At 39.3% G+C, this 11,658-nt stretch overlaps 1 protein-coding gene across 3 annotated transcripts; it reads left to right on the top strand.

Moving 5' to 3' along the window:
* The first annotated feature begins 155 nt into the window (after nt 1-155).
* Nucleotides 156-10,374, top strand: LOC143134591 (uncharacterized). 3 transcript variants are annotated; one of them, XM_076295091.1, is made up of 6 exons: nt 156-264; nt 2,518-2,832; nt 7,073-7,345; nt 7,689-7,805; nt 8,937-9,013; nt 9,508-10,374. In XM_076295091.1, exons 1-6 carry the CDS (start codon nt 216-218, stop codon nt 9,667-9,669), a joined length of 993 nt encoding a protein of 330 aa, XP_076151206.1. In that variant the 5' UTR covers nt 156-215; the 3' UTR covers nt 9,670-10,374. The 3 variants fall into 3 exon arrangements, with proteins under 3 accessions (XP_076151206.1, XP_076151207.1, XP_076151208.1); XM_076295092.1 differs by lacking the exon at nt 8,937-9,013 and having other exon boundaries at nt 7,689-7,809; XM_076295093.1 differs by lacking the exon at nt 2,518-2,832 and having other exon boundaries at nt 157-264.
* The last annotated feature ends 1,284 nt before the right edge of the window (nt 10,375-11,658 follow it).

The following is an 11,658-nucleotide window of genomic DNA, read 5'->3' as shown; positions in this document are numbered from 1 at the left end:
ATACATAGACTATGTACTTTGTTTTTATATATTGAAGGTGTGATTAAACCAACAATACCATACTATGTGTTATGATTTAACTGAAGGCAAGATCACGTTGACTCTCTCTATGCACCTCCTACACCCACGCTCCTCCCTCCTTTTCAGCATCTCTAGTGGAAAGAACATTATAAACTACAGAGATGTGAAAGAGGGGAAATCTCCATCACATAAATATGTGGATATGCTGGAAAGTGACCTATTTTATGTTGTTTTTCTGTGGGGGTAAGTCAACATGAAGTAGTTTTGTAGGCTTGATATATGCTTTGATATCAAAACTGACAAAATAGCCTACAATGTTTTTTGTGACTATTGACTAGTTTATGTGAAGTCTACTCAAATATTTGTTCTGTGTTGTACCTGCTTGATGTAATAACTTTTTTCCCAAATATATACCTACTTACTCACTCACTTACATAGGCCTACATTACACAAATAGAGTAAAGTATCTTGTGCTAGTTAAAGAAATGTGTTATGTGGTCATTACAATGGTGTTATTCTCATGGGCGTAGATTTGCGTGGGGACCGAAGGACGTGTTCACACCAATGTCAAATTACGAACTGAAATGTCCCCACCAATATTAAGGTTGAAATGGGGGGGAAAGCGCTCACATTCGCTACACAAAGAGTTAAATCATTTCTCACTTCAGTGCTGCGGATCATCTCGTACAGATCTTGTAATGTGCAGTAGCCTATAAGGGTAAATCGCGCTGATTTGAAGTTACCTATAATAACTACCAGTGAGCCGCAGTCTCCCTGCGCAGCATTGCGCAGCGCTTCAGCTTCACTTCGGCATATGAAGTGCGTTCAAATTCACTCATTCTTCTCTGTTGAACTCCTCGAGAAGTAGGCTACTCGTCACACTTCACATGAAAGAGCCCTTTCTCAGCTTTTAAACGGTGCTAGCTATAAACAGTTCGCGAGAAAAATAACTTCAAGAGATTGAATAATTATTCTCTGCGCCCATCTCCACATCCATTCGTCTCGGTGGAATACACACTCTTCACGCAACACATGACAAACCATATATCAGAATAAACAGCACACCTTACCGAACACAAAGGTGTAATGCATTCCCGTGTATAGTTAGATGTTCCAGAGTAATCCGGTTTTGAAATAAATTGTAGCAAAATTCAACATGGTCTTTCGGCTTTAAGCATTTCTTAAAACTGAGCTGTGCTTACATCACCTAGATATCTGTAAATATTAGAATCAGAGAATATACAGGCAGCTCGCGGTTAAGAGTCTGTCAATGTAGCCTTAATGATTTCTTTTCACAAAATGCTAAGCATGCATGTAGGTTTCTTAAAACTGAGCTGTGGTTAAATGGGTCAATGCATGATTTCATAACAGACCAAATAGAAAATAAATGTTAAATGTTAAATATAGCCTACATATCTGTACATATTAAAATCAGATTATGAAGCCTACACAGTTAGATCAAGTTGGACAGTAGCACATTTTAATCATGGATAGTTGGACAGTAGCACATTTTAATCATTTTATATATCTATAGTGGCTTGTGAAAGAGTTGAGTGGTGAGTGGCTTGTTTTTCGGGGGAGGGGGGGGTCAGTGGGTAGTGTCCCCACGAAAGCTCAGACCAAACCTACGCCCTTGGTTATTCTGCTCCAATAGCCATATGTGACCTTTTCTTTACGGAGGTGTATTTTTCCATAATATAGCCTACTGGCAGTTGAGCATGTGACGGTAGAGACCTTGTTGCTAGGACTACACTAGCCTATTTGTTAAGCAAACTACACCGCCACCTTATCACCATCTGCTCCATTGCTCCATTCACCATCTGGGATAAATATCTCGATATACAGTACCGCAATTCTGAATATTTACCTCATAGTCCTTGCTTAATGTGGCATAATGCTATAAATTGAAATGTAGTTACCTTTTTTGTTCAAAATGAAGCTGACAGTTTAGACATGTGGAACCTATTTGCATGTAGCCTGTAGTGACAACTGAGCAGTGAAATGCTGTTGGTTAACTGTGCATCAAATATTTATTGTGATTGTTACTCTAACTTATATAATATATTTCCCAATCCCAAGGAAATACTTTATTAGCATTAAACACCATATTTAAAACCATTATATTCAAGGGGACAACATGGAAACACCATTTGCACACTTGAAGCACAATAATGCATCTATGCACTCTAAAAACAGGTTGCATCAACAGAAAACTGTTTACATTAAACAGCAATGACCTGCATGGAAATTCTTACTCAAATGTCATTATCTGACAACTTTTGGAGAATAGTAAAAGCACAACAGAATTCTTAAGTTTTATTTTCTGAAATGGCATTACCAAGCAATATGACCTAAATGTTGATGCAGAATGTTTGACAGAATTTATCTATGTTTTTGTTCAGTAGTTTTTGTTACCTTCAGCTCAGATGTACTGTAATAGACTGCATGATGCCAGTAATTAATAAATACTGTAGCCTATGTTTCTTCCCTGTCTAGAATTCTGTTCTTCTGACAAACAAATCACACCAAAATGGAACTCACATGTCGGACTTCAGGGAAGATCTATTATATTTCCCGTACAAATATCTCAATATGGCAGTATGAGGATTGAAGGAGGAGACAGCATTGCAACTCTCTTTAAAGGCCAAGTTAGAATTGATAACCCACATTTTAGAAATCATACGCGCTGGGACAATGACTTTGGATATTTCTCTCTTCATAACTTAAGGACTGGTGACTCAGGAAAATATGTCATAGAGAACACCGCAGACCAGGAAAGAGCAAAGTACTATTTTCAGCTAACCATATATGGTAAGTTATGTAGTTTTAAAAGTGACTGTAGTAACGTTACATTTATTCTTTCATAATTCCTTGTGTCAACACTGATGAAATCATCTTATATTGTAAATGCCAAGTCCTATTAGATCAACTTATAATGTCTATGACCAAGAGCCTATTTTACCTTCCGATTTTCATTGTTAACTTTATAATTAATTACAACCCAAAGCTTGATTCCAACCAAAAAAATTACAAACGCTTCATAGTGTTGTTGTTGATGCGCAAGAGAAAAGGAACATATTATCGATGAAATGTCACATTAGGCCCCCTGTACATGAATGATTTGATGCTTTTTGACAGGCTTTCATGTTTATTTACTTGAATAGATGCTGTGTTCTGAATATGAGCGTATGATTTACTTTATCAAGTAACCAATTCTCTTTGAATATGCAACAGAGGAAGATTTTGACAGGAAGAAAAAAATTGTGCCAAATGTGTGGCAGAAACAAAGGAACTGGAAACACACATAAACCAAGTGGACATTATGTGTTAGACTTCTCTCAGTGGTCTGTGGCTGCTGAAAAAGTGATAAACATTATAGCTAAAGCTCTCACAAACTATGGGGCATAGGAATTAAAGACTGACTCCAGCAGTTTATTACACCCCTAAATCTCCTCTCTGTAAAGTATATTCAGAGGTTATTTTCATGAAAAGAATCTCATCAGAGCCTTAAAATTAACTTTACACCTTCTCCCTTATTTTGGGAATTGGGATCTACTGTATCTGACCCCGCCCCTTCCAAATATTGTTCACCTGATACTGCCAGCATGACATGTCATTGATCGACATGTAGATCCAAAGCAGAAGTTGGCTTGAACACACTGCCTGCATGCTGTGGAACGGCTCTGTTGTGTGTTGATTTTCATTTCGGCTCCTATGTTAACAGGTTAGAGCTGCCACCCTGCCTCTGCCGTACATGTGTGTCTCAGGTGTGGTTTAAACTGTGCTGTAACGACAACCAGCTAGAAAATAAAAGGGTGCCTTTTTTGTCCGCTTAAAGCGAATGGTTCTGGGCAGAAATACATCGAAAAGACTAGTTGATAGTCCAAATTTGTGCTAAAAAGGGGAAAGTGGAGGCTAGGTGTGTTCTATTAGAAAACGAATGAAGGCTATTGTTACATTCTGTAAGTTAACATTAGGTGAAAGATAGGCCTTTTCCATACTTTCTCTCTTTCTATGGCAACCGCGGTAAGCAAAATGATATGACTGATTTCTGGAAACAACTTTTTGTTGTCAAACTACTTTTTGGTCTTCATTTCAGCTCTTTAATGTTACTCATTGTGGATTTTTAGCCATTATCAAGGCGAACTCGATGTAGAAAGATAGTAGCAGCTCTGACACGTTCTATGGTGTGAACACACAAACAGAACTGTGACCCAGCAGCTATGCAACACAAGCAATTTGCAAACATGAAAGAGGCTATTTGGGTCGCCTTATCTAGGTTCCTCTGTATAACCATCCAGATCATGCAGGAAATTGGCTTCTCCTTGGTTAATATTATGTGTTAAGGATAAGGGTCTGCAGTTGCCTGACTGCTCTTGTTGTCATTGTTACATTTTTGTAAAGTATTTTGGTGGTTGTGGCACAGCATGATGTGTTGTAATACAAGGTTATTGGGTATACTGTAATTGCATATTGTAAGGTTTGGCCAATGTGACTATCCCCAACAAATAGGACACGGAAACAAACACAAAAGGCATAAAAAGGATATAAAATGGTATGTGGGGGTATGATATATTCTGATCTCTGAGGCCATTTCTGCGTGGGCAAACTGTATGTGAGTGTGACAGTAGCCAAATAAATAGGTACATACTGCATTAAAAAAGTAATGTAATTACAGTAATGCATTGCTTTGTGCTGTAATACAGTAATGTAAGGCATTACCAATACAATTTCAGTAGTATTTTACTCGGTACAATTCTCAGTAACTGAAGTTACTTTGCTTTTTAATCCAAAATTGAGAATTCTCAATTGGCACCAGAGAAGATTATCCAAGAACTAAAAAAGTAATCTATGCTGATCCTGGAATTTGATTGCCTTGTTTAGATGACTGTAGAAAGGGAATTTGAGTTATCTCTGCCATTCATGCAACAGATCTAACATGGTTAGGCTATACTTCTCATTTCAAGCAGTGAGAATAACTAAAATGTTGCTTTTACAGACAAAGATCGTAACCATTATTCTCAAACTATTTGCATTAAGTCTACACCACTGTAAGTGGAAGGAAAGGCAACCAGCAATGATGAGAATCATTTAAAGTCAACATACAATTTCCCTATGGCTATATTTTACTATATTAAGTTGTGAGTGACCTTTGGCCTTTGGGGCCTACATTGTCCCATGAGCCATAACTGCAACCATTATATTGTTCTTTTGTTAGCCTGGCTCAGTCATTATGCCATACCACATCACCTCCTGCCGTGTAATGAGCTGCATTGAACACATGAAGATCTATTAAGAACACCAAATCCATATTTCCTGTTATTTTGGTGAAAGTAATGTAAACGTAGTGTAATGCCTTACAATTCAAAGACAGTAATATTGTAATGTAACAAATTACTTTGAGATGACAGTAACAAGTAATAAATAATGCATTATGCTTTTGAAGTAACTTGCCCAACACTGGTCCCGACGCAAAAGAGTGCAGCGCGGGACAACTTTTGAAAGCTCTTTGCGGAAGCGGGCGGGATGAGAGAAGTGCGTTCGCGGGTGTGGGACAAACCGATGATTCACTGCACTCCCGCAAATTAAATATGTGCGTAAAATGAAATATGGAAATGATTAAAGTAGTGTTCATAACTATAGTTCAGCTGGATGTTCTGTTAGGCAGCATTACAAAACTGACGGATAGCAGGCCTATAGCCTAGCCTATATTGTCGGTTCAATTTGTTCCTGCTGCTCATTATCAAAATTCGAAATCGAAAGCATGACAGAGGAAGAGGGCACCAGACTAGTCAGTTGTTAGCCTACATTCAGACATCTGGAGTCTTTCTCATGTGTGTGTGCTCCTTTCTTGAGACAGAAAGAAAAACTGAATAGGCTATCCCTCCTGCATGCGGGCTTTAGCGGGCGGGAACGGGACATCATGTTACAGATGCGGGCGGGAGCGGGACTAAAAATTACACATTAATGCGGGAGCAGGCTAACCTGACTCTCGCCAGATGAATTTTGTTCCGCCTAGCTCCGCCTAGCTCCACTCACATCCATCTGGGATCGCTTCCATTGAGAGTGATTTCAGCACCAGATTTTATGGTAGAGCCAATCAGGACGCACGGAGGAAGTTTCATAGATGTGACGTATCCAAATCATATGCATGGATTTTTGATAAGGCCCAGCCTTCTGAAACACCTCTCCAATGGATCGATACCAGATGGATGAGTGGAGCTAGGCGGAACGAAATTCATCTGGCGAGAGTCAGGTTAGGAGCGGGCGGGAGCGGGACAGAGTATTGCGGGAGCGGGCGGGCGCGGGACTGAAAAATTAGTCCCGCGCAGACCTCTAGGTATATACTGTACCTTATGGTAGCAATTGTAGAGAGCAGAAGTTTGTGTTACAGAAAGTGCTAAGGTACAGAGCAAATACAATATGCCAAGTAATGCCTATAACGATGTGAACGTATTACAAATTAAAATATTGAAATGATAAATGGTGAGAGCCTGAGAGCATAGGCATACTATTGTATGTATGTTTAATGAAACAGCAATGTGGCCTGCAATTGTAGTCTAGTAACTGAAACACGGGGTAAGAGATATAACAGCAGAATGGTTGAATCTTCATCATTAAGCTCTATCTGCCTCACTTTGAAAAGTGCTGTTGTGAGAAGCTTTCTTTTGGTTAGGTGATTTTTGGTTGGAATCATGATACCTGGAATACTGTATCTTAAGGAAGATAGAAGATGGATGGTGATTTCAGACACTTTATTTTTTCTCCTGTAGTCAGCTTTCATGTGAATTCATGTGTTAAGAATACTATTAGGAAGAAAGGTACGGCAGCAGTGAATGTTATTAAACATAGGACAGAGCACCCTAGTAAAACATGTAAATCAAGTATCTGAGAATAAAAGACAAATGAATCCAGCTAAAAATCTCATGCCAAATGTCAAAATCTAAATATTTTTAAATCTGTCAACAATCCTTAGATTGTAACATTTTAATTCATGCTGGTCCATTTCTCATGACAGAACTTCAATATCTTAATTTTTATCTTTTTCCAGAGGAAGTTTCCCAACCTCAGGTGTCACTGGATGATGAACACTCCTGTTTGTGGCGGTGCTCTGTGGAGAATAGCAGAGATGTGACTTTGGCCTGGTATAAAGATAATGTGTGTTTGAACCAGACTGGTAACCCTGACAACAACATCAGTCTCAGTCTCAATCTTAAAGTTGAAGATTCTTCCACTTATGACTGTGTGGCTGCCAACCCTGCCATTAATCAGACAACACGCCTATCTCATAGTGATACACAACAACACTGTCTCAAATCTACAGGTATGACAGCAAAAAGCTCTGAAGTAAATTGGATGAAAATATATACTGTACAATGATAATTTTTATCTTGACTTTTATCTAGACTTATCACTTTTGAGGCTCTTTATAACCACACTTTCAGATCTGACTTTTTAAAATTGTTCTTGAAGCCCAACAACAGTCCAAAAGTCTAAAGGGGACAGAACATTGAAAATCTGGGCCCTACTACTAGGCCTACTACTAGTCCACTGCAATATTCTTTAACATTCTTCATCTCAGCCTAATAGCAACAACCACAATATATGCAATGTGAACATTTATATAAAAGGTTTTGATTACACTGAAAATATTCTTCTTTTGACAGATCCAGGACGAGAACACGCCATAATAATCTCTGTGGTGGTTTTGAGTGTTATCGGTGTTATATTAGTTGGAGGAGTTTTTCTGTCTCTAAGGAAAAGGAGAAACGAATACATACAAGGCAGGTAGATATTTTTCCATTTTCCATGTTAGACATGTTAGAAGAATGCATATAATGAAAACATTTTATTTTTTATAAAGTTATTAAGTTATCTCAAACTTTTTATTATATTATCTCTAAATTCTTATTGTGTCCTTACAAAATATTATTTTCTTTTTTATGGTAAATTCGAGAACACAAACTTTTGAGTTTGCTGTCAACCCCAGAGTTATATTAAAAGATACAGCTCCTCTTCTCTGTGCGTGCTATAACTCTAGCTCCCTTTTAGCTATAGGCTAGCTATAAGCTAACTGGTCTAACCCACTTCCAGATTCATGCTTAGATATGCTAATGGTGTAAAACTGGGTTGTTGTACAAGTGAAGGGTATGTATCCTTTTATCTAACTTTGGGGTAGATGACAAATAAAAACATTTCCCAAAAAGTCTGTGTGTTCAAAGATTACCCATTTCACAGAAACATTTTCAACCAGGCCATAGTAGATGCTCAAGCCTTGTGTTGTTGACTGCGCGGCTCAGCCTTGCACCTGCCAGGGCTGAAGCCCACAACTTGCAGCACCTCAGATTTGGACTTGGATGTGCTAGCAAGGGGTCTAGAACCCATGGAACCTAGCCTTTGACGCGAGGGGGGAGGTTTTCATACTAAACAGAGCTCTACTGTATCAACTGGCTACCGTTACACATGTTTGTAGGAAAAAAAAACAATGTAGAATGTTTTGGGACCAAAATTTATTGTATTTAGATAATACAGTCGTTAAGGACAGAGAACACAACTGCAGATACAGCCATGGATAAGTTTCTTGGATGTACTTAAACATCTAGACCTACAACATAAAAATCCCATAGCCATTTCCCTTAATAGAGATAATGCCCTTATGTTTGCTCTGTCAACATAAGCCAAAGCAGAAGTTGTTAGTAAATAAAGTTCACAGTTTATGATACACTGAACTGACCTTGGATAACAGCATGCAGCACTTCCCTTAGCTACTCCATAAAAATCACTCCTATACTCTCTTGTGAGTGCCTAGTGCATCTCTTGTGTTTGTCAGTTTCTTTCAGTTTGTGACTTGGTGAAAAGGTCAGTGGTATTTCTGACTATATCCTCAGTATAACACTTGTCTGTTTACCTTATAGCTCAATCTGCAAATGAAGAACCACAAAATGAAGTTCAGTACTCTGAGATATTGCACAGTGATATAAGGCTAAGACAGGTCAGTATCACAAGGCTAACTGAATATTACTGACAAACACTAATTCGTTTTATCTCAGAACGTGGAAGATCATTTATCTGTGTAGGCTATGGGTGTGTTTCTGTGAAAGATTGTTAGTGCCTCAAACTGAAGCACATTGCTTTAGGCCTACTCATCCTCCCTGTAAGCAGGTGTACCTCTTGTAATGAGCATCAGGGTTAGAAGCATTTGATCTATTTTCACCAGAGCTATGTGGGCTCAGAGCAGCAAGAGCACAGCTAGAAAGCCGCAAGTCATTTCCTGTTACAACAGACAAGTCTGGATGGCCACTGAAGATTGTTTGCATGGTGTGACAGTAAATGACGCCTTGCTTAAGGCTTGTGAAAAATACCCCTGTCCAGTATCAGATGTCTGGACAGTCCTGTTATGGCACAGTTGACAGCACTTCTTTTCTTCTTTGTGTTTCTGCCTCTTTACTCCTCGTTCCCTCCCCTGCTGTCCTGTCCTCCTCCCAGGGACACGGACCCCACATACCAGAACTGCCAGAACTGGATACCGAAGGAGAAGAGTCACCATTAACCTCCATCTATGCCAAAATTCAACCCCATCCCCCAGAGGCCACTGGCACAGACAGTAATGTGACGGGGAGTGGAAGCACTGTCTTGGGTCGCCTCTGAAAGTCATTTCACTGCTTTGTACTGTGCACTACACATATGCCATAGCCAGCCACATAGGCTACATCAGAAAGTGCTGGAGGATATAAGAGATCAGTTCAAATAGTTTTTTACCTTAAGGCAAGATATCCGCACAATCACATTATTTAAAGGGTATTTTGTCCAATGCCTAGTCATAATGAGGGCCCTGTTTTCACTGGACCTTATTATTCAGAAGCAGAGAAGAGAGCAAACTTCTGTGGCACATATTCTTTTGTAAAAGTCTCATGTTTATATTTGACACATCACATTGCTATACTCAGTATAATTGCCAACTACCACAACATTAAGTATTTATCTGGAAAAGTGGTCATGACTCTACTGCTATGAATGAGATAAACCACAAATATGGGTCTTACATTTCATTTGGAAGACAGTTTGAGCCAAAGAGACAGACATCAGACATTTAGTTTGGGTCATGTTAGGAAGCTCAACTCATCACCCAATCCATGCTATCTGGCTTTAACATTTAGTAGTGTAGTCAGTGGTAATTCAGTCCCTGTGGATTTCAGTTGGTCTCATTTGTTTATTCTAGCAGGATGTGCCCTGCAGCTGTCAGTTGTAGACACACCTGCTCACAGGGGAATTCCTGTTTCCTTTATCCTTTCATAACATGAATATCTGTATCCATTCACAACCATTTCAATAAAATAGACTTCTCCGCTTTCATACTTGCCCTCAATCCATCTATCCTACACACACACACACACACACACACACACACACACACACACACACACACACACACACACACATTCCTAAAATTCATTTTAACACAGCAACATTATATTCTTAGTGCATCTGCAGAGCCAAAAATCAAGGATCTCACATATAGGTCAACATTTGCTCTCTCTCCCTCTTTCCCTATTTGCTCTTTCTCTCTCTCTCTCTTTCTCTCTTTGTTTATGCATCTTCCTGGTGTTTACAGAAAGTAGTGTTTACACTCACACATGCTCAAACACTGGCACACTGGCAAAGCACAAACATGCACGTATATTAACACATGCACTTTAGATTAAATTTTTAGAAATATGGGCATTTTTGAATATTATTTGAAAAAATGTGAACTTTATGAATGAAGAATAGCAGTAGCACCAGAGACTTTCTAATGAGGAGACACAGCACTCAAAAAATCCTCCATAGAAATGCATGGGGTTAGTTTGTAACGCCAATATGGCCGTTGTCTACAAATATCCCACCCCTTCCTCGCCAAAACGTCGACATGTGTATACATTGAGCCAATCATGTGGTGTGATGTGACTACATTGAGCCAATTATTTGCTGTGTTGTGCAGACATCGTGCCAATCATTGAATCATGTGAACTCGCCGCTGGAGCACGGTTAGTTTCATGAAGCCTTGCACACGCGCATTTCTGCCGAATAGGATGCCCGATGAGTACCCAAAAAGCGTTGCATTATGGCCGCTGAGTGGAGGGACTTGCCTAAAAGGACTTTGGTAGCACTCACAGTTCTTTTTTTAAAAACTTTCTTAATTGCTCCACAGACGTTTTGGGCAAGACACTCAGAGTGACTGTGACGATTTGAAAAAAAATTGTTAAATTTACATTGTATTACTTTGTGGTACATCTAGGTTTTTTTTGTAACACAGCGCTCTCAGCCAGTTGAAAAACCCAGAAATACATGACAGTTTGGGCTATTCGCCTTATTGACCCGGCGGCCAGAATGAGGCTAAAGGGTACACTTGCCATTACACCTTAGTCCAGCTGATGGTGGTGCATGCACTCCGTTTGCAACTGGCTTGTTCTTCTTCATGAGTTTTATGAGTGCATTACCACCACCATCTGCTGGACTTCAGTATAATGACAAGTAGCCTCGTTCTAGCCGCCGGGTATAAGGCAAATTTCTGCACTCTAGTGGTAGCAAGGGGCGTGTGACATCATGGAGGCTACTGCTTAATGATCACTTAAAGGAGGAGTAGTGCACTTCAGCAAT

This window comes from Alosa pseudoharengus, unplaced genomic scaffold (assembly GCF_046254945.1).
Source record: "Alosa pseudoharengus isolate Yale_2024_CS ecotype anadromous, Long Island Sound unplaced genomic scaffold, YU_APseudo_1.1 YU_APseudo_1.1_scf_2, whole genome shotgun sequence".
In the NCBI taxonomy this organism is placed as follows: Eukaryota; Metazoa; Chordata; class Actinopteri; order Clupeiformes; family Clupeidae; genus Alosa; species Alosa pseudoharengus.
The sequence above is the reverse complement of the archived record's forward strand: the minus strand, read 5'-3'. Positions and strand labels throughout refer to the sequence as shown.

What these genes read in the sequence shown, in the direction of transcription:
- LOC143134591 (XM_076295091.1), top strand. Translation starts at nt 216, where the DNA reads ATGTGGATATGCTGGAAAGTGACCTATTTTATGTTGTTTTTCTGTGGG. An exon ending in TTTTCAGCTAACCATATATG is followed by an intron (nt 2,833 to 7,072) that starts GTAAGTTATGTA and finishes ATCTTTTTCCAG; the next exon opens with AGGAAGTTTCCCAACCTCAG. An exon ending in GAGAAACGAATACATACAAG is followed by an intron (nt 7,806 to 8,936) that starts GCAGGTAGATAT and finishes TTTACCTTATAG; the next exon opens with CTCAATCTGCAAATGAAGAA.